The 23,507-nt window shown below is 43.4% G+C and overlaps 1 protein-coding gene across 4 annotated transcripts in view; it reads left to right on the top strand.

Moving 5' to 3' along the window:
• CAMK2A (calcium/calmodulin dependent protein kinase II alpha) overlaps positions 1-23,507 on the top strand; it is a 109,867-nt gene that overhangs the window by 65,401 nt on the left and 20,959 nt on the right. For all 4 annotated transcript variants that reach the window (XR_008328940.1, XR_008328941.1, XM_053377020.1 and 1 more), the window contains exons 4-12: positions 1,078-1,132; positions 2,668-2,733; positions 4,477-4,549; positions 7,612-7,714; positions 11,811-11,894; positions 14,447-14,541; positions 16,142-16,264; positions 17,523-17,606; positions 20,056-20,098. Coding sequence is in view for 2 of the 4 variants with exons in the window: in XM_053377020.1 (XP_053232995.1) it covers positions 1,078-1,132; positions 2,668-2,733; positions 4,477-4,549; positions 7,612-7,714; positions 11,811-11,894; positions 14,447-14,541; positions 16,142-16,264; positions 17,523-17,606; positions 20,056-20,098 (726 nt within the window). In the remaining 2 variants the exon portion in view is untranslated. The remainder of the gene's footprint in view (positions 1-1,077; positions 1,133-2,667; positions 2,734-4,476; positions 4,550-7,611; positions 7,715-11,810; positions 11,895-14,446; positions 14,542-16,141; positions 16,265-17,522; positions 17,607-20,055; positions 20,099-23,507) is intronic.

Below are 23,507 nucleotides of genomic sequence, written 5' to 3'. Positions count from 1 at the left end.
AGATCACAAAGCTCTTGTTGAAATATCATACACATAAGGCATTGGCAAGATTTTATGCATCTAATTTACATGGAAAGGGTAAATCTGAATTAAAGGGAGAAAACAATACAGACTGGCATTTTGATGACAATGATTTCATATGAATGCAGTAAAAAATCCCAACCAACCTTGTATGCATGAGATGCACCGATCCCACAATAAAGATCTGTTGTTTCCCTGAACATGGATGAGATATGGGGAATGGTGGATTCAAACTGCAGCAGAGTCCCTGGTAAAGCTGCCCGATTATTTCATCGCGTGTCCAACTATCCAGTTAGCCATCAGTGAGCTGAATGGAGAAACAAATGTACTTGGCTCCACTGTGTAAGGCTGACAAGTAATTCAGGCACATTATAAACAAACAAACGAGCACTTTAGCACATCCTCAGCTGAAAAGCAAATCCATTCAACCCACACCTGGGCACACACACAATAGGTCCCATGAATTGGCCCGTAGTCTGCCTTCTTTCCATTGAAATCCACTGTTTCTTTTCGCCCTCTTCCGTGTTATATGGAAACCATTGTTTCTGTTACTTGACGGTCTGCAGTCATAAAGACCTTCAGCAGAAAAATGGCGGTGTTTGCCAAGGTCAGTAAAGTCGACTTCAGTGATCAGAAAATACTCCCTGGATGCATGTATGTTGCAGAAGGTTTACCTCCTTTTCAACATTTTGAAGCATTGAATATATGGCAAGATGGGGAAGGTTCCCAGGACATGTTCTGAAGGTATATGACGCCACTACTTTGATAAAGCTAAGTGGGCCTGGGTCTGGTAAGTGCGTCGATCGGTGGCCCTCTGGGAACCACATGGATCTCACCTTGGGTTCAGTGATGGAGGAAAGGCTGTCAATGTCAGAAAATAAATACATACATGAATATAGGTGAGGTGAAGTGTGGTTCCACTTCATACACTTGCAGCCCGCATTGCACTAGGGAAGTATTTCAGCTCAATGGACCAAGGTGAAAGACCAGTAGATTTACCTCTGAATATAATAAGTTTATTCTGGCTGGTAACCTGTTCCATTTTTGTCTCTGCAGTGAGGCTTCATGACAGCATATCAGAGGAGGCACACCACTACCTGATATTTGACCTGTAAGTAATGGCGGAACATGAATAAATCTTCATATGCATGTTAAGTACTCTGTGAATCACTACGGGAGCATTACCTCTCAGACACACACAGAGTTTGAGAGCTACTCAGTCCAAAGTGGACTTAGATCATAGAGTTTCTCCACCCACCTACTGAAAAGTGAACGTGGTGTGATGGAGCCATTTTTCCACATGCCTCATGCACACATTTTCTGTCTCTCTACCATCACGAGGCAAACATATACTTTGGAATGAGTCAAAACCCTGCAAAACCCATTTGACAAGAGACAAATAAATTGGTGTGTAGTGCATCACAGACTACAATGGCTCTGCCAAACAACCTTCAACTTCCTTAAAAGCTGTCTCCAGGTTAAGTTGGTGCCCTATCACAGTTGGATATCAGTGTTGGGTAGCTTGTGTCCAACCCTTTTAGAAAGCAGAGCAGCTAAGTGGCTTGGATTTCGCAAAGCGTTTTGCAGCATCCAGCTTTAAGAGAATTAGCACTGCTCTTTATGCAGATCAGCCCTTCAAGCTTCTTAGAACAACAATTAGCATATTGAATGTGAAGTCCCTGGAGGACCAGCTGCTCTTGCACTGTTCTCCAAATCCTTTAAGAGATCCTGCCTGGTGCTGCAGTTTTTCTTTGTTACTCCTTTGAGACAGAGGGGTCTGGCATCCAAGACGGCGCTGATACATCTCCTGTTCCAACCTGTTCCTTCTCAGGCTGCTCTTAATTTCTCCTTCCTATCCAGCAAGCAAAATCACAGTAGGAATGCTCCACGAGAAATTCTAAGAAAGCTAGCGAGGAAGTAGTGAGGTTGGCAAGGTCACTTGAGAGGGGATTGCTGTTCTGCATGCTTAGCATATGGCCCACACGAGGCAAGATATTAAGACAACAAAGGGGAAATGGTGATAGCCCATTTCATCATTTCCTCCAGAATTACGGTCCTACAGTTTGCAGAATGAGGCAAAAAAATCTGATAGGATGAATAGCACTGCTAGCTATGGTAGAATAATAGAATTATAGAACTGTATAGAACTGCAAGGGACCCTGAGGGTCATCCTAATCCAACCCTCTGCAATTCAGAAATCTCAACTAAAGCATCCATGGCAGATGTCCGTCCAGTCTCTGCATAAAAATCCCCAAGGAAGGAGAATCCACCATTTTCCCACAGCTCTTACCATCAGAAAGTTCTTCCTCCAACCTTCTGCATACAAAGTGTGTGCTCAGAGCTGCTTTCATTAATAAAATACATTTTGTATCTCATTGCCAGTAATACAGGCATTCTTATGGGTGCTTTACCCTAGTATATGGTTTAAAAAAATAATGTATACATTACTTGGCTGCAGAACTTCATTGCAAAATTCAGAGAAGTGTGCATTTCAAAAGATGGTTCTTTGTTTTGTGTGTTCCTTGGGAAAGTGTAGGTTTAGCACACTCCCCCCTTTAAACGTGAACTGCCTTGACTTTCTCCTCCGTCCCTTGCAGCAGGAGGATGTCTGGAGCTGGGACTGATTCCTCTTTAATTTCTTCACAGGGTGACAGGCGGAGAACTGTTTGAGGACATCGTTGCTAGAGAATACTATAGTGAAGCAGATGCCAGGTGGGTATGGGGGAAAGAATAAGTGCCTAGGAAAAACTGTACAACACTTCATCTCTGAGGCTGACAGGCAACAAGGCTGAGAACCTGCTGCTTATCTCTATCTCTGTCACTGATTAGTTTTGCCTTCAATCTTTTTGTATTGCTACACTATGCTTCTTGTCATGTAAGCAGGCAGTGTCCAACAACAATACAAAATACAGTGCATATTCTCTCTCTCTCTCTCTCTCTCTCTCTCTCTCTCTCTGTGTGTGTGTGTGCATATATGCAAAATAGACACAATAAAATTAAAATCCAAAGACAGCCAGTAGTCCAAATAAAAGTAAGATTCATGATGACAGACATCATGGGCCAGCAATGATCAAGGTAAATGAAAAAGTACTGGTGTGTGCCTTGTTTTGGGGTGGGAGTGGAGCCATTGCAGCTGCTCATACACAATATAGGCACAATCTGTGATACAGTGTGACTCTAGGTGAGGGACTGGGAACTGATGGCTCACGGACAGCATCTGGCCCATGAAACCTCCTTAACCAGCCCTTTTTGGCCCTGCTCCTTCCTTCTTGATATAGGCAGCTGTGGTGGGAGCAGCTACAAAAACAGACACTGCAACGGCAGTGCCTACTTCCGTCTTCCCTTTTCACCCTGATCTCAGACAAATCTGCTCCCTTCTCAGCACCGACAGCCTCTGTCTTTCCCTGGTCCTTTCCCAGTGCTTGGGAAATACAGTGGAAAGTGTAAAATGCCACTTGCTTTGATGCAATGCCTTCTAACCTCTGCACAAATTATCAGGGCAAATGCTCATCAAATAACCAGCATTGTGTGATTGCTCTGCAAATAAATCAGGATGCATGCTCAACAAGCAGGTTGCCCTGAAATGCCCTTAATTGAAAGTTTGCCAGCTTTTAATTTGGATAGTGACTCTTGGGCTGGGGTGGAGGTTGATTCTTTGGCTTTGTGGGACAATGAATTAAACTAGTAAGATGACGATTGCCGTGCAAAGATGCTTACTTGAAAATAGGTCACACCAACTTCAACTGAACTTACTTCTGAGTAAGTAAGCATAGACTTGCAGCCTTAACAACACACACATGCTTACAATCACCTGGCGTATCAGCTTGGTGTGCTTCTTAGCAAACAGCTTTTATTAAGTTTCCTGTATGCCCAGAACATTATAAACGATTGCTTTATTAGCATCTGCCAAAAACGTAAACAGAGCCATTTCATTTTGCAGACAGCTGTTCTGGCACCTGGGCCTTCATTCTCTGTTTTCCACATGCCTGCAATATGATGTGTGTGTCTCATCAAGCTGTCGTAGTGAGACCTACCAACATGAGAAAAGTGATCATGAACTTGCCACCCCATCTCTACTGCCATAATTTCTGTGAGAAACCGATCCAGTGGTTTTTGCTCATTAGCTTCTGCAACACTGCATGCTCATAAAGCAACCAGCTTTTCTCTTTTTTCCTCTCACGGAAGAACCCGAATGCCTCCGATAATGCCCTGCTGTAATACAGTTTCAATGGCAATCAGATTACAATGGTTATTTCATTTCCCGTCCTGTTGGTAAGCCTGGCTCCGCAGAGAAAGGCACCGAGCCATTCTTCATGGCTGCTAGCAGGAAAGGGGAAGGGGAAAATAGGAAATGGCAAAAAGATAGCAGTGCAGACAGGACTCTGCTGGGAAACCTTGCTGCAAGCCATCTCCTGACCCCTTCCAAGGTAATGTGACTGTGTTTCCTCTCTCTAGTCACTGCATTCAACAGATCCTGGAAGCTGTCTTACATTGCCACCAGATGGGTGTAGTGCATCGGGATTTAAAGGTAAAATATTTATAAACTGTAAGACTAAAAGTGTATCCCTTCTGCAGCCAACTCCTACACCCAACATACATACCCTGGATGATTTACTTTGATAGAAAGTAGATGATAGCATAGCTTCGATAGAAATAGAATTGTTAAGTGGTTGAAGTCTGTAGATTTCATAGGTCCTAGTTTTCACAGACGTACAGTAGTAAACTTTCAGAGCTGTACGACCTTCTAATTGCATTGGACTGAATGCTCCTCCTCCGAAAACAAATTCCTGTCCATAGAAAATTAGCATATCAGGGAGAAAGCTTGATTAAAATCCTTCATGCTGATACCTAGCTTTCTGCAAGGAGGGACTTTTTTTGTACAGTGGTACCTTAGGTTACATACGCTTCAGGTTACATACGCTTCAAGTTACAGACTCTGCTAACCCAGAAATAGTGCTTCAGGATAAGAACTTTGCTTCAGGATGAGAACAGAAATCGTGCTCCGGCAGCGTGGCAGCAGCGGGAGGTCCCATTAGCTAAAGTGGTGCTTCAGGTTAAGAACAGTTTCAGGTTAAGAATGGACCTCCAGAACGAATTAAGTACTTAACCCAAGGTACCACTGTACTATGAAGGAACATTCAATCATGTGAGCCCTCCCCTCAGCCTGAAATGATACAGGTGGCCACCTCCAGTTTTAAATCTGCCTTCCTAATTAACCCAGCTGTAAAATGTAAGTGTATCCAAGAATACTTCAAGCCAAAGGTAGGGTTGGAAAGATCTGTCGGTTTTTGTTTTCTCCGTTTCTCATTTTCTCAATCCTAAATTCAGTTCCCCACATTTCTGCAGTAGCTCATGAGCCAAATGAGTACCACGTGGCATGGTCAGAATCTGGCCAAAAGATGCTAGCTGAGGCATATCGCCATCCTAGTATTCCACCTCCTACTCCAAATAAGATGTTTTCTCATTCGGACATAAGCAGCAGTCAGAGGATTTACAGTCTCTTTTGTGTCTCACTGGAAAAAACCAAACAAACTGCAAGTAGCTTGTACCTGGGACTCAATAAGAAACGGAGGGGCGTTTTTTTGCTGTTTGCCTTGGGATTACTGAGCCAGCCAGCTGCTTCCTTGCTGGCGACTGCAATTGTAAGCATGCAACTTGACCATAATTCTCTATAGTGGATGCACTAATAACATGGTTGCTGAATGTGATCTGGGAGTCAGGCAGCCGAGCAGAGAAGAAAACCTGATCTATGTTTCTTCAGTCAGTGCTGTTGGCAATCCCAGGTCCTGAGGTGCAGCTGACAGCCCTGTTAGTACACTGTTGTCTGCCAAAACAGCCAGCCATATGAGCTACCTCTTCACTAATTAGGGAGTTGTTCTATCTGTGGGCTGGCTTATTATGGGATGGGAGCTCACCATGCATGCAAAATTTTCACAGCATGCATGCCATGTTGTTGGCATCAAATCCCACCCACAGTTTAATCCTTTCCAGGGAAAATCCAGTAAGTTTTTAAAAACCGATTTGTGACATGTGAACGTTGGACCATTCTAGGGGAATGCGGGGCCCAGGAAAAATGACACCTTTCGGCTCTCCCCATTGCCTTCATCTCCCTTTTGCCTCTGCCACCTCCTCCTCCACCTCCCTCCCTCCCTCCCTTGCTCTAGGAAGGGAGGAGGTGGAGAACCTTCCAAAGCTGGGTGGAAGGTAGCTGGGCTGGCCAGGCAGCAAGCATGCTGACTGGGACTGCCACTATCAAGTACAGGGCATCCAACATGCAGTACCTGGGGCAGTTGCCCTTAGAGACAGCCCTTCCTGAATGTCCTGTTTCCAAATCCTTGTCCCCACCTGCAATCACCACCATAAGCGATTCCTTTGCCTGTTGCTTTAAGAAACACATGCTTCATTTCTGTTATTTCGCTCCTTCTTCTCCCTCCTCCAGAATACACGTCACCCTCTATATTTCTCCCACCTACTGAAGTGCTGCTAAACTCCCTGCTCACACTCATTACCAAGAAAAATGGCCCACGCAGCCATGTGACAGGGCTCCCGCTAAGTGTCCAGGAGAGAACAGAAGCTGGTACATAAGAAGAACCTTGCTGGCTTAGACCAAAGGCATCCATAGCTCAACACCCTGTTTCCCACAGTGCTAAGCCCATAAATAGGACACAGGCCCCTCCTCTGGTTGTTCCCCACCAATTAGAGTTCAGACAGATACTACTGCTTCTGATCCTGGAAGCAGCATATATAGTGAGCATAACTAGTAGCCATTGGTGATGATAGGCTTCTAGGGGGATTTTTTTTGCCCCATGTTGCATCACTTTATACTCACCTAGAACTGCAGTTGCTGTTTGGTCGCCCATTCACTTGGTTTTGGAGAGCTCTGAGCATTCCAGTTTTGTTTTCATTCACACTGAAACACCCTGGGCTTGTTGTTTAGTGCTTGAATGTAGAAGTGGAAGTTCAGGAAGCAGTCTTGAGGGAAATAAATAATGTTGTATACCACACCTTCCCATGGTGAGAGGAGCAGGGTACGTAAAGGTAAAGGTAAAGGGACCACAACTCTGGGGTTGCAGTGCTCATCTCGCTTCACTGGCCAAGGGAGCTGACGTACAGCTTCCGGGTCATGTGGCCAGCATGACTAAGCTGCTTCTGGCGAACTAGAGCAGCACACGGAAACGCTGTTTACCTTCCCATCAGAGTGGTACCTATTTATCTACTTGCACTTGGATGTTCTTTCGAACTGCTAGGTTGGCAAGAGCTGGGACTGAACAACAGGAGCTCACCCTGTCGCAGGGATTCGAACCGCTGACTTTCTGATCGGCAAGCCCAAGAGGCTCAGTGGTTTAGATCAGAGCGCCACCCGTGCTGTGTATCCCATGCCTTCCCATGGTGAGGATAGCGGGGCACATAAGTATCCGCATTTCTGCTGAGCATGGGGCAGAGAGAGGAGGGCTGCACCATAGACATGCTTTCTGACCAGCATGGTTATAATTGAAAATGTGCAGGTGGTATTTTTTAAAGACTCGGAACTGATGGGTACTTCAGAGTTGTGCTTCTTTTTGTTTATCCTCTAACTGATTCCTCCCATAGCCGGAGAACCTCCTGCTGGCATCCAAACTGAAGGGAGCTGCTGTAAAACTGGCTGACTTTGGGCTTGCCATTGAAGTGGAAGGGGAGCAGCAGGCTTGGTTTGGTGAGTGGGGCAAAGTTGGGTGTCATGGGTGTAACACTTCTGTGGATCTAGTTATGCTCATGTAACAAGGGACTCAATTGCTGTGAATATTTTAAGGATCTTCGGACCTTAAGCCCAGTACGTTGTACATATCTGTTGTATAAGCTTTAGAAACCATAAACATGGTGATTATTCTGCCGCAGAGTAGGTGTATGACAGTGGTTAGTACTTCAGGGAAAAACTCCCAAATAACCACCAACCAAAACATATTCTCCTTTTTTTGAATATTTTAGAACTATCACTACACAGAGAGGTGGGGGGTCACAGATGCTAGGAGCTGTAGTACAGCAACATCTGTAGGACCACAAGTTAGCCACACTCGCCTTAAGCATGGTCTGTGTTATTTTTCTTCTATGGGTCACTCTGGTTTGGATCTCATCAAAGGTATACCTGATATGTGTTGCTTGCCATTAAAGATCTGGAAAGCTATATAATTGCACTATCCTGTAAATCTGCTAGGTGAGATTTGATAATCTCTGTTGTAGGTAGTCATGTACAATATGTAGAACAGAGAGGGGTTCAAAGTAGCACAGCTGCCCGTTCATGTATCATCCTATTTGTCAATAAAAATATAGTGCATGGACCACATCCACACAATTAGATAATGGGAAGGGACCCAAGGATCAAACCCCCTGAAATGCAGGAATCTCAGCTAAAGCATCCATGACAGATGGCCATCCAACCTCTACTTAAAAACCTCCAATGAAGTATATAAATGAGCTTCCTACATCTGCACATTTGTTCTTCTCTTCACACAAATGGGCAAACGAGCCATGAAGCCATAGTTAACTATAGCTTCCCTGTGACCTGGTTTACATGTGATGCTAAGCCAAAGTTTATTAAACTATGTCTTAGTATTATGTGTGAACCTTGCCCAGTGTCTTAGCCATGGTTTGTTTACTACCAACAAACCATGATCTGAAGCCATGATTTATCATTGCCTTACAAAACTTTTAACTATGGCTTGGCATTGTGTGTAAATCCAACACCTTTCCTTAACCATGGTTTGCTTGCCTGCCCAACCCAGGGCACTCGCCAAAAGGCACAGGGTGAGAGCTTAGGAGAAGCAAGTCATGGTTTTTTTGATTTGTCTGTGGGACAACTTGTGCTTAACTTGTAGTTTTTTTAAAAAACAAAGCACAGTTTAAATAAACCATGGCTTTACATTCTGTGCAAATATGGCATTAGAACCATAAAGCTGTGATTAATGGTTCCCATGAAAGCCAACTTGATCTGGTAGCCACCTTTAAACCTTGGCTTCATATACTGGCTTGCTTAGAAGACATTTGTGTTGTAAAGGGAAGCTATGGTTAACTGCAGCTTCCCGGCTTCTTTCCTTGTACAGCAGGAGTGAAGGGGCTGCATGGAAGTGAATGAGGCTCTTTCATATCTCAGCTTATTAAGCTTCAGTTTGATAATCAAAATCTAGAACAGGATTGCTGCACTTCTAAATAGGATAATGCACCATAATTAATGCAGTGTAAATACATATTAGATAGGAACATGATAACCTGCAGCAGTGTTACAAATGTCTGAGGGGGACTCCTGTGGGATCCACTACACACTCCATCTTCCCAAAACACCTGCCTCCCAGAAAGGAACAAAATGTTTTGCTAGAAAGCAACAGGCACCAGCCTATCTGTGCCTGAGTATGGGTGCAATCATGAAGTACTCTTGGACCAGGAATCCTTCATTAACTGCAACTGAAGAATCCAGGCATATCAATTACAGTACAATTTTATTACTAATTAGGCGTGGGAGCACATTTGATGTGGTTGATGCATTTGATTATAATCTTGGCCAATCATAACTAAGAATTTAAGAACCGCTAGGCTAGAAGAAGGAAGGGTCTGAGAAGTATGGTGATGTGGCATTCAAAATCCCAGCTTTTTTCTGGCTTGGGTTAAGGAATTCCTTGCCATGTGTGTGAGGTCAAGGTGTGGGGAAGAACAAGCACCAATTGTGTTTTCCATGGATTGACGTTTGTTTTGATTCAGCGGTAAACAAAAGACCCATGTTTCCATATATCTGATCCCTTTGGAACTCCTATATGACTGACAGGCAGGCTTGGTAAAAAAATACTGAGAAACGTTCTAGCCACCTTAGTTCCATAAATAAGCTTTTGGAAACTAAAGGCTGAGAAAGCAAACCCCCTAAACAGCAATCTGTCATGCTTTGTAAGAGGCTGAGTAAATATATTACTGGAAGAAACGGAACACACCAACCATTTGTGGTTTGTTGCCTTTTGTGTAAAAGGTGTGAGGATTTTGTGTAGATGAAATATACAAAGCATTTTAGTTGCTCCAATATAGTCTTCAGTTCTAAAAATGCCACCCACCCTGATTTTGACTACGTAGAGTCCCCTGACTTAACTGAGTTACGATGGCCAATATGTTTAGCCAAACTGTATTAGTTCTTCTCCCCTGAGGTTTCTTTTACTGAGTTAGTGGCATATCTTCAATTTGTTTAGCCATTTAATTGCATTTTCTAAAAAGTCTACTTGGGTACTAGATGTGGTTTAATGAACTCACGATAACTTGCAGCTATAAATGTAACTTACTAAGGTCATCATAACTTACATTGCTATTGTATCTTTGAGCTGTAGACATAGGCTGTTAAGGGAATCCATTTATAATTTCTCAAACCACAAATACATTTTGGTGGATGCAATTTGTTAGGGGAGGGGGCATAACTCAGTAGCACAGCACAAACCTTTGCATGCAGAAAGTCCCAAAAGGATCTCAGCAACAAGGCTAGAAGAGATCCTTCTGTTAGCTCAGAAAATGCTGTCCTAGATGGCATAGCAGCCTATTTTATGAGGGGGCAAACTAGGACTGCATAGACACTCGGGGAAAACAAACATGTCTATTTTGATTTCTCATTTTACAGTGTTAAATTCAATGCTCCACTTTTCTACATCAGTTTACGATTATTATTATTTTTTAATCCTCACAAACATTCATCAACCGTTTAGTATGGCTTCTGCTATACACATTTTTATATGGGGCAGGCTTAACTTAGTGCAGTGAGTGGTTCGGCTCCTTAGCAAGCAACCTAACATTCTGCCTTGAAGGCAGGATCTCTCCCATCTGTTCACACCTCCCTTGGTACCTCCAGGAGCTAGGTGATGGAGGGAGTGTCTCTGCCCCCTCTGGAGAGGAAGGGTTAGATTCAACATAGTGAAAGGCATTGCGGAGGTGTCAGAGATAGCTGTGAAGCTGGCCATTGAGTTCTTATGGGGCTGGTTTGGGGGCTCCTCCCCTTTGGACTATTTTCTAAAGATTATTATTACAATAATTATTTATTGAATTTATATACCACCCTATACCTGGGGGTCTCAGGGCGGTTCACAGAATAAAATCAAGATATAAAACCACAAAATAATGAAAATGAAAACAGCAACCCAATACCCTCCCTAAAAGAAAACACATTTTAAAAGGGCCTAGGATGTAAATCGGATCAACCAAATGCCTGGTTAAAGAGGAATGTTTTTGCCTGGCGCCTAAAGGTGTATAATGAAGGCGCCAGTCGAACCTCCCAGGGGAGAGCATTCCAAAGATGGGGAGCCACTGCAGAGAAGGCCCGCTCTCTTGTTGCCACCCTCCTGACACCTTGAGGAGGAGGCACATGAAGAAGGGCCTCAGAAGGTGATCTCAGGGTCCAGGTAGGTTCATATGGAAAGAGGTGGTCCTTGAGGTATTGCGGTCCTGAGCTGTTTAAGGCTTTATAGGTCAACACCAGTACTTTGAATTGGGTCCGGAAACCAATATCAGGTTACCACAAGACTACGTATACTTTTCTCTTGTGGATGGGAAGTGAGGTTGTGGCAATAGCTCTACAAGCACAGGAAGACTTGAATCAGAGGTATTAGGAGTGATTTTCAGCAAAGGTGCTCCAGGATAGCATGTATCTAGTGCAGAAAAAAACACCAGGTTCAGTGGGAATATTAGAGAGCAATTCTCTTTACCCATTCGACTGCCTTGAGCTTTTTGCTGCAGACTCTGCTGGACCCCATGATGTGTAACTAGCTGCATATTGTAACTTTTTGCCTTACTAGGTTTTGCAGGTACTCCAGGCTACCTTTCACCCGAGGTGCTCCGAAAGGACCCCTATGGCAAAGCTGTGGACTTGTGGGCATGTGGTAAGTGAGGTTATGTTTCGAAAGTGGCTAAACAGGCAAAATAAATCTTTAAGGAATGAGATGGAGGCTGCTGTGATTCTCTCCCCATCTTTCATACTGTGTGCAGTCCCTAGCTTGCTCACAGGGCTTGGTTACCTCTGAGATATGTCAGTGCTGCTGTGTGAACTAGTGTCAGTGGACTGATAAACTCTACAGGAAACAGAATTCTAGTAGCACATCATGCAAGAGGATGTGAGCATTCATTGTCATCCTCTGCCGTGGATCAAATGGAAAGCCAGAATTCTTTACCCCCATGTGAGCCAGTGCGGTGCAATGGCTAGAGTGTTGTGTGACCTTAGAGCGGTCACCATCTCTCCACACAGCCTAGCTCACAGGATTGTTGTGATGATAAAATAAGGGATGCTTTTCGAAGGGAAATATTTTATGCTCTGTATTTGAATGCAGTTGTGAAAGCACTGGCATGGCTCCCTCCCCACATCAGCGCTCCCTCTGATGGGTTGTTGTCCTTAAAACTCTTAGTAAAAATAGCAAAGTTGTTCTGGTCAATATGACAAACTCATGTATGAATCTGTGACTCCGCAATCATGTGTACTAGAGGAAACCATAGAAATGTTTTGTAAGCGATGGGCTGAAAATCTTACAACCAAAACCCTACTCCTATGACCTGTGGGAGGAATGGCTAGCTAGCTGAATGAGCTTTTAGCAGCCAGGAAGCATTATGCTGCAAAGTTTATGGATTTATGGGATTAGCATTCACCAGAGAGTAACTTCCACAAGAGCAATTTGGAGATTAAAAATTGTGTTTCTGGATGTTTGTTAACTTGGAGAGTCCATTATATTCCCCCCCCCTCACCATAGCATCTCTAAAGGAGTCTCTCATTCATTAATCTATTTATCCTCCTCATTCTTTTGAGACTCAGGGAAGAGCTCTTATCCATATTGTGAAATGAGAAAAGGAAACATAGTAAGCCTAAATCACTTGTGTAACCCAAACAAGTAGTTACAGTAGAGCAGAAAGCGAACGCAGGTGGCCTGAATTAAACTTTATGAATGGGTGCTATTTCAGATGGAATGTGTTCCTTTCTGGCAAAACACCTGGCTTCCTATGGCATGTGTTTTTTAAAAAAAATATTTGATGTGAATAATGAACCACAAAGATCTTCTGAATGGTAGGAACTGAAACTGTGTCCTGGTGCAATGACTTAACATGCAGTCATCCCCTCAGCAGGGCCACTTCTGAAGAATAAGAGTCTTAAGGGGAGTCTCAGGCAGTCTCTATGAGAAAGTCCACTTCTCAACAGTCCTATGTTGCTCATCATGCAAGTTCAGTGATTTAAAAATAAATAAATCAGATAGTGCTCTCAAAAAAGGACAAGCCTTCTCATGAGGCCAGATTGTATGTGTATGTTGCCTATTTGGCATGTTGATGCCTCAGTGACTCACTTAATTAAACGTTTTACCTTCAGCCTCATTTTCACAGCACACACATGGAAGGAACAGTTTTTCCTGTGTTGGGTTGCAGAATGTTGTAGGAAACAGATGAGGAGCATACACCTGATGTTACATTTTCATTCCAAAAGAATCTTTGAGCAGGGTCTGATGTGTCTGAATGTTGCATTACTGCTGCTAGCATGCATAACGTGCCAATCCTTGCAAAAGTTTGCCAAGGCATTCCCAGATTTTCTAAGTTCAATTCCCACATACAAAAAAACTATTAGAGTGGAAGAAAATTTCCTGGGCAGCATATATGCAGTACAGAAAGAGAGGGGGCATTGTGATGTGTGTTGTTGATAAAGAAATTTCTTCAAAATAATAAACCTCAGACAGTGTTTTGGGTGTCTGAGATCAGACATAGGGACCTGATAGTGTGTAAGAGAACAGGTAGAAATGGTAGACGAGAAGTAGGATTTCTTCCTTGTCCCACCCACGTTCAGCTGTATGAACTGATATGGAGGAAAGACTGGGCTTAAACAAGCCCACAGAGCAGACTGCAGTGTTGCGGTTCCTGGATGTTGTTACTTAGCTAGGATGGGTGCTGTTCTGGACACTTGACAAGATACTTTTTACTAACTGGATTCAGGGTATCTGACAATTAAGTGGCAAGTGATTTCTTTGTTTGGGACAGAGGGTGCTTCCCTCAGATAACAACTGAACAAGAAACGGCTTCCTCAAAGCATTAGTTTTTTTGCAGTAAGGAAAATGACGGGGAAACACACTGAAAAATGTGTGTTAACACTTGCTTTGACTCTAACCTACCCACAAGTTAATGAGTGAATGCTAATTAAATAGCCAATTGCTCAATGAGCTGGTCATTTGTTAGTGCCCCCTGTCAGGCAGGTTCTGATGCTAACTGACGACTCAGCCTGAACCATAAAAATGCTCCTACTTACCATTGACAATTCAGACAAGAAGGAGCCTTTTCACATCCGCTTCAGTTTTGAGTCTCACAGGCTCACAGCTGCTCCAGGCTTCTGAGTCACTGAACTAACCCCTTTTCCCCACCTATGAGTGGCTGGAGCTTACATAACAATGCCTGTCCCTGTCTCACACAGGAGTTATTCTGTATATTCTGCTGGTTGGCTATCCTCCTTTCTGGGATGAGGATCAACATCGATTATACCAGCAGATCAAAGCTGGAGCCTATGATGTAAGTGATTCCACCCCCAAATCCCTTCATTCTTTTCTCTTCCTTTCTCACATGCCATCATTTCTTTGAAGAGTTCTCAACTCCCACTTTGTTTTGTACACACAGAGAGACAGAGCACCAGGTCCGAAAGCTTATTTGAGAACCAGTGTGGTGAAGTGGTTAGTAGGTTGGACTCTGAGACCTGGACTCAAATCCCAATTCACCTGTGATGCTCCCTGAGTGAACTTGGGCCAGTCTCAGTCTTTTGGCCTCACAAGTTTGTTGTGAGGGGAAAAATATAGTGAGCTAAGTGGGGATATTTCTTTTTCTTTTTTTAAAGCAAACAATTTGTATCTATTTATTTCATGGGTTTGTATATGACCCTTTAAGCAATTGGTTTACAACAGTAAAAGAAAGAAAGAAATAAGAAAAAGCCAATTAAAGCACAGGCCCCCCCTAATAAATAAAAGCAGAGGTTTAAATGGTTAAAACTCAAAGCTTAAAAAGCTTGGGAGAATAAAAAGGTATTTTCCTGTTGTTGAAAAGATAGCCAGGTGAGAGTCTCTGGGGAAAGGATTTCCATAACTAAGTGACAATTAAAATATCCCTTTCTTTGGTTACAACTTCCCTCACTTCAGGAACACCCTTGCTGACCTCAATGTGCAGGCAAGCTTATGTAGGAACAGGTTTTCTTCAGGTACCTGATCCCAAGGCATGCAGGGCTTTTGATAGTGCTGTGAGTTTTGTAGGGGGAGTAGGCTGTATGCCAATCCCTTTCTAATACCTGCACCCCTCCTTCTAATTCTTGGAATAGTCAGGCTAGCCTCCAGGTGAGGCAATAGCCTGGGTGACGGGCCATTAAGGGAACAAAGAAAGTGGATCTGGGCCAGATGGCAAATGGGGCGACCTAGAATGAACATGCAAATTGCAGCCACGCACCTGGCTCTCCTCCAGCTTTACCCACCAAGTGGATGAACGTAGAAAATAAAAGTTTACAAAGTTCAGTTGTGAAAATCCACACCAAAAAGATACTGGTCAAAGTACTGATAGTGTCTAGCTGCCAACCTCTTTCACCCCACTCTGTGACCATTCAAGGGCAAGGCCTTATGGCTTCCCCTCAGTGCACACAAAGGCCAAATGGGCCATGCAACGGGGCTGCTCCGTGGATGTTTTTATTTTTTGCTGTGTGTGTTAACAAGCTGGCAAACCTGCAGCTGGATGGCAGTTCAGCAGAGAACAGGGTTTGGCAGAGCATTTTCAGCACCTGGCCCCCACCCAGTGGTCATTCTGTGCTATGTTTACTGCCTTGTATTGACTGTGATTAGCAAGAAATGCACCCAGCCTTAAGGTTGGTCATGTGAAACTTTTTGTTTTGTTTTAAGAAAAGCTGCTGGGTGGAAATCAGTGGTAAAAATATTAACAAACTCTTACAGTATCCTGTGCATGTCAGAGACCATTTCCTACAAAAATGGATGCTTTTATCCCTTCCCTATCTCAAATCCGCATTATTGTATCGTGTGAAAAAGAGAGTGTGCAAATAGGCCAAACTGCATGATGCAAAAAAGGAGGGGGAGCTCCTGATCAGATTGTTATGAGTAGTGCTGTCCCTTTGCTCTTACAGTTTCCTTCTCCCGAGTGGGATACTGTCACTCCTGAAGCAAAAGATCTCATCAATAAAATGTTGACGATCAACCCATCCAAACGTATCACAGCGGCTGAAGCTCTGAAGCACCCATGGATATCAGTAAGTGCAACTGCCCAGATCCTGAGGATTGTCTGGATGAAAAACAGTTTTTTTAGAGGGTTTCAGTGGGACAAAATATATTTCAGTTATGTAGCACACGCACAGCAGAGTAATCATTTGTTCGCATGTTGATTAATAAGCATTGTATCACATGAGGTACATGCCATAGGTATATGCTTATTATGGGCAACTGGTTATGTGGCTCCAAAAAAACACTGAACCATTTGCTGATTGCACTTATTAAGTGTCTGTGTTCATGCAGTCCACTTATAGCAATCAAGACGGGCTCCCAGGAAAAAAAAACAGCTTCAGAGGAGCGCAAAGCACATAACTTTTAAAATCACTTTTCCTGTTTTCCACCAGACCTAGTCATTCTGATCTACAGAAATAACAGTTTGAGATGCACTTTTACTATTTCCACAGGCCGTATTGTAACTCAGCTGTGCTCTTGGAATAAAACTGTTACAGAGGACTTTGACAAGTTTATTTTTAATTTAAAAAAAAATAACTCTAGCTCTCATCCACTCAGAATCAGGAAGCCTATATAGGATGATTTCCCCAAACCCCACTGCTTATCATTAAAGCAATATCCTCAGTTTCCTGGAACATTTTTTTACTTGTGTACTTCTATCTATCTAGTGTTGCTGCCCCAACTACATAGATTGCTAAACTATGGGTTTCCTTCCCAAGGGGCTGGAACATTTATATTCAGGTCTTTGCTTTGAATGTCCGTTGTGCTCGAAAAGGACAATAATCTGAGCCATCAGTGCATAAGAGAATCAAACTGGGGAGGGTTACCTAAGCCACCATCAACCTAATGAACCATCTCCAGAATCTCTGGTGTAGCAAAATAAGGAACAAATGAATAAGCAGGAAAACTAGTTTGCACAAACCATTAAAGTTTTATTTGCTACTGCTTGGAGTAGGCAAACATATGCCTAATATATGAGTGCACATTCAAGAGACACAGAGATGGTGCAGAGTTCAGACTTGACTGTATAGCCATGAAATAACCATCCTGCGCAAAGGTGTAAGAAGCTGAGAGTTATCTAGGCTAACCCACTGCACAAAGGCTGGAGTCTCCAAATAGAGGCTCCCCAAAATATTTTACTGATCTTACCTGGTTACAATGGGCAGGGAACAAGTTCTGATTAGGACACATGGGTTCATGCAAACCAAGGAGTATCACAAGTAAAAGAAGCCAGGTTCTATTTTCTATTCCCTTCTATTTCTGAGCAACTTTCTTTTTGCCTTACAGCACCGTTCCACCGTGGCATCTTGCATGCACAGGCAGGAGACTGTGGACTGCTTGAAGAAGTTCAATGCCAGAAGGAAGCTAAAGGTAATCCACACCTCTTCTCTGACTTGTAGGTGGTCTTCTAGGAAATGGGTGTACGTCACCAGACTGTTTTCCATTTCATCTGCCTTCCCGTGTTCATAAAGGTTCCCAAAGAATTGACTTTCCAAGAAAGCTGTGAGGCTTCCAAGAAATTGGCTTTCAGAATGGCCACCTTTGTGCTGAGAAAGGAAAGGCCTTCCTAGATATCTTAATTAAGTCTTTGGGTTGTATGCACTGAATGACAAAGGATAAAGTAGAGCAGTGGCTCCCCGCTGCCCCCATTGATTGTTGTTGTATAACTAGATGCTAGTGTCTGCAGAAGGGACAACCCATTTCAGGCTCACTCGAGTCTGCAGTGCCTGCAGTGTCACCATTTCTTGGCATGTCAAGGACTCTGCTCTTTGATAAAGTCCACTAAAATAATTCCTGAAAAGTGAACACTGATTAGACTAAACCCCTTTTTTTATAGGACAAACTGAAGTTGCTTCCTAGGAATCACTGAATCTGAATTCCTTAAGGGCACTTCCATTGATTTCCATGGAACGTCCTTCAAGACAATGAAATTGGGATCAGTGTCCAAATTCACCATTTTCAAATCACTGTCCACCAGCCCTATGCCCAGGGGGAAAGTTCAGTATCGGCTAAGAAGTTTATATTGCCTCCACTGCTATCATCAGCACCTTCCTCCGAGGCCTTGTTGGATATCTCCACATGCTGTTATTCCTCCTTTGAATGCTGTGCAAGTTTCCAGCCTCAGGGCTGGAGGCTAATAAGATTACTGAGCAAGGAAACAGATAATCATTTGTGTTTACTTTTCCTCCAGTAATCTGTTACTGCTTCAATTATGTTAATGTAATCCTATTATACATGTCCTCTTACTAGCTCATGAAATTGATTGGGAAATTGAGAAATGCTCTGTGTGTCCGCACCCACCCACAAAAATGAGAGAGACCAAGAGTATCAAATGAGGCATAGCCCGGTTGACCTTTTTCACTTCCCCTCTTGGAAAGTTATATTTGGATGGAAGTTTTGAGTCCTGTGCAACCAGTGGGAGTAAATGTAAGTTCCATCATGCAGGGTGTATCTGACGTGGCGCTTTCTAGTCCCCTAGTGGTACACTTGTTCCACGGGTAAAATGTTTTCCAACTGCAGAACGTTGTTGTGGAAGAGAAGGCATTAGCAGGTTGCTTGTAACTTTGTTGCACAGGTTGAACAATCCGCTGCACAACAAGTTTTCACTAGCTCAGCTGTTGCACAGGATTTAACTGTTGCGCAACATTAAAACTCACCTGCAGCTTAGTACAACAAGAGCTCTTGTGCTAGCGGACAGAGAATGTCTGGGTACAGGTCGGAATCTTTATCCAGTGGCAATATGTGTGTCTACATCCTGTTTTAATTTGACAAAGTAGAAACAGTTTTATGCACAGTACTGCCCCTTCCTTTTGTGAGGTGTTTTCTTTTTCAGTAAGAAAACAGGCAGTCGTAACTGAGAGATAGTCGGTGTTAAATGCTTGGCAAAGGAGAGCAGGGATCTATAACCAGTTCTTTTATTAACTTGCAGAGAATGGCTCTGAAGATGTTACTTCAGTACTGTACCATAGTCTTCCCATCTATAAAATGGATGTGAGGAGACCGATCTGCTCTTTGACATCTATGGGACAATATGCTATGTGAGAACAGATATGTGTAGTAATAGTAGTAGAAATAGTGGTAGCTGTGGTAGATTTTATTATCAGGTGCTAAAATTGAATTGCTTTTTTAAAACAAACAAACCATGCCACATATATAGATCTGTCTCTAAATGTCCAGTATTTTTTAATTTCACAATATATCAAGTTTGGGAGTACCATGTAGCATTCTGGGGCTTGGGCACAGTTCTGAACAATAGGAAAGCAGGTTATTCTCGGGCAGGGCAGGGGGCTTCTATCGCTGATGTGTCTAGTAGAGTCTAGCTGCAACTGCAGCTTCTATGGGGAGATGAGATATGGGGAGTTCCCCTCAAGACGCAATGGGAATTCCTCATCAGTGACTGCTAGAAACTTGTCAGTTGTCCTGGTCTCATCAGAGCGTGGAGGATGCTTGTTTATCAGAGGACGAAATCCCATTAACACTGCAAGAAAGGATACTGAGTTTCTATAAGGTGGTTATAATAAACCCCTGCTGCCATCATTGAGAAACTTGCAGAGTAGTTAAAAATCCCTGAGCCACTATCCAGTGACTTGTTTTCTGCAAACAGTTAGCTATATCTATTAATACCACCTCCAAACTATATTCATCATACCCCTGGAACCATGCCAAAGAGCCATCCCTCTTGGAGCCCCAGCCAGCTCCATTTTCCACTAGATGCCTTTAAGAGGAAGGAGACTAGGGTTGGGGGAAGGGATGGGTCTGATTCTGAACCCAGTGATGTTTCTTGCTTCCCCGTTTTCTTTTTGTCTTTTGTGTATTTCAGGGTGCAATCCTCACTACAATGCTAGCAACCCGGAATTTTTCTGGTAGGTAACCCAACTCTCTCCAGGACAGTATTGACTTGCTGCCTCTTCATATGTTGGATGCTAGTCATATGTGCTTAATATGACTGGCCAGTGTGGCAGGCTCCCTAAGCCCTGGCTCTCGTTGGAAAAGACTGGGCACAGGGCATTTTCATGCATCGCTCTAAAGCAGGAGTGGGGAACCTCTGATCCTGAAGATGTTCTTGGACAGGACTCCAGTTTCCATCAGCCCCCCAAGCAGCATGGCCAATGGTCAGGGATGATGGGAGTTGTGGTCCAACAGCAACTGCATCGTCAGAGGTTCCCCAACCCTGCTATGATACCATTTTGGAATTCTTCTGCCATTTCTACCTGCGGCTAAACATTAATGCAGGAAAGAAAGAAAAATGGAGAAGCATTTTAAATTTACATTCTGACCCTTGTTGGTTTGGCATTAATGAAGGTCAATTTGTATGTCCTAGACTTGCTCAATGCATAAATCCATTTGCTGGATTTTACTCAGTAGACAAGGCTGCCTATTGGTTGTCTTGAAATTCTAGCATTTCTGCAGCTTCCCTGCAGGTTGCTACTTTCAGCACTGTACAAGCAGATGCAATTTGGAAAGCAAGATACTGGGACTGCAGTGGAATCCTATAAGGTTGTTTTGACTTATGCTTAAAAATCCAGGGTTGTTGACTTTTGATTTAGTGATGAAGATCACATGCTTTGGAGATAGCTTGCATTTTAATATGATGTTTGGGTCTTCCTGGTTGCGGTGCAGTCAGGGGAATAGGGCATTGCAAAGTCTTGATGTGGTTGAACTGATACTGTACTCTCATTTTTCATACTGACACACTGCTAATACTCAGGGGGTTTATTACTAGGTAAATCACAGGCAGCCAACCTGCAGCTTGTCAGTCACATGTGCCCTCACTGCTTGTGCCAGCCATACCAACTGGCATGCAGCACTTGACCACTTACCCACCTCACCACATGAGTCCCTGGGGGCAGTAGGCAGGGTTTCTCATCCCTGGTATAAACCAGCACAACTAAAGTCCCCCCTCCCCAATACACCAAAACCTTTTGGATGTTTGGGTTGGTCTGTTTGCACCATGTTCCTATTCTATAACATTCCCCAGATTTCACCATCCTATTGGTGTTACATTTTAGGAAAAGAAGCTTGACAAACAGACTTGATAAATGCACCAGCAGCCTGCCTCTTAAGTTTGGGCTCCAGCCCTGTTATCGGTTATGCTTGGGAAAGTGGCACAGAATAACTATCTGTGTGTTCCTTTGCATTGCTTCTCAGAAGTAAACTGCGTTCAATGGTGCTTACTCACTTAGAAGAAAGCATGCATAGATTTGCAGCATAGATTATATTGGTAAAATAATTTAGTTTGCTAGTGGCGGGGAGTACTGATGTATAAACGATCATTTTAAAATTCCCTAAATATTCACGACATGCATTGTCGCTGTCTGCTATGTCAGGAACTTCGTCCAAGATTTGTTTCTGCGCACAGCCTCCTTTCATTTCACTGGGCATCTAGCTCAGCAAGGCTTTCCTTGTCGTGGCAGCCTGGAAAGAAGGCACTCGATGTCTTGTAGACCTATTCCTGGAGTGTGACTCAAACGTTTGGTGTCCAGACATAGCTCACATATTACTTATTTCAGGAACTTGTGGCCCTCAGATGTTGCTGGACCTCCGACCATTGGCCATGTTGGCTGCAGCTGATGAAACCTGGGGTCCAACAAGATCTGGAAAATCACAGGCTTCCCACCCCAGACCTATTTCCAAAGGTCTCCAGGCAGCACAGTTTGAATGTGGAAAGAATGTATGTTAGAGATGCTACAGAGCTGACAAGGATTTACTATATGGCTTAATAAGATTCATGCATTCTTCCACTCCACGGGTGGGAGGTATTGAGGTGTGTTTACTACTTAAAAGTGAGCACTTTGTAATTTTGAAAGAGAAAGAAAACTACTTCTTATGCACTGGACCCCCCACTCTACAGTTCAGCTTTTTACACACACACACACACACACACACACACACACACACACATCTCCACTAAGCTTCCCCTCTTTTCTTTTCTTTCCTTCCCTCCCCTGGTTCCACACTGTGATAACTACTCAAAGTGAAAAGCTCACAGTTTGGAGGTAATTATACACAACCAGGACTACAATTGATCACAGTTAGGTGCACTTAAGCTGCAATCCTATACACAGATATCTGGGGAGGTGGGGAGTAAGTCCTATTGAGACACGTATGGTTGTGCAGTACTGCACAACTTACTTCTTCCAAGAGGCTTAAGTGTTCCCGACTCTGTGCTGGATTGTGGCTTAGTTGTCTACGGCAGAAAGCTGATGTCAGTCCTTAACTCAGGCACTGGCTTGTGGCTTTTCTCACGTCACATTCATAAATAGTTATTAATCGTTTACCCAAAGATCACAAAGAAGTGACAAAGCACAACTAATCATTCCTAAAATGCTTTGTGACACATTGCTGGAAAGGCTGTCGTCAGTGGATCAGTGCAGCTGCCAATCCTCTTCCCTTCACACAACAGAAGATTCGCAGCATCACCTTGATTTGGCAGGATTTTACATTTGCTTTAAATTATGGATGACCCAAAAAAAGGCGGGGGCAAGATTTAATCCTGTACTCTGGAGAGGGAGCTATTGTGTGGACGTGCAGCTCCACCTGAAATATACCGTATGGGAAGAGGGGGGATATTAGGCGAGAAGGATTACAAAATTGTGATTGCCTCTTTGGAAGACAGGAACTAGATAGGTTGAAGGTTCCTTCCCAGCACACAGGAATTGCTTACAAGTGTCCTCAAAAGGCCAGTGTTCAGGAAAAGCCTCTTCTAAGCTGTTTTTTTAAATTTTAATTTGAGGTAGGCAGAATTTGAAGAGGCTTTTCCAAGAAGCACTTTATGAGGACCTTCCAAGGATGACTTCCATCTTCTGAGATTTTTATTGAAACATGGCAAAAACCAGCTCCTTGGAAAATACAGGGGGACACTTGTTTGCGATTACATTTAACATGTGGTCAAATTATTAGAAGTAGTGTGGCATGTGGCCCCAGAAACTTGTTCAAAAGGGAAATGTGGCCCTCCAGCTGAGAAAGGTTCCTCATTCCTGCTTCATGTAGGAAATAATGTGCCATCTGTATGTACACAATCACAGCTGATAATAATCAAATATTTGGTGTTCCAGCATGGAGTACATGCAGTGTGAAACCACAATTGGTTGTGACTTCCTACAGCATGCACATGTAGTGTAGTACACCTGTGCAATATACACATGTGACACACTATGCATGGGGCTGCATATTATAAGCTGGAACACTTAGCCACAATGAGCACTTGGACGAAGCGGAAAGGGCTGGGAAGAATTTAAATAAATAAATGCTGAACTGTAGGGAAAGATAACA

This window comes from Podarcis raffonei, chromosome 2, assembly GCF_027172205.1.
Source record: "Podarcis raffonei isolate rPodRaf1 chromosome 2, rPodRaf1.pri, whole genome shotgun sequence".
NCBI classification, from domain to species: Eukaryota; Metazoa; Chordata; class Lepidosauria; order Squamata; family Lacertidae; genus Podarcis; species Podarcis raffonei.
Note: the sequence above shows the minus strand (reverse complement) of the source record. Positions and strands in the feature narration are given on the sequence as shown.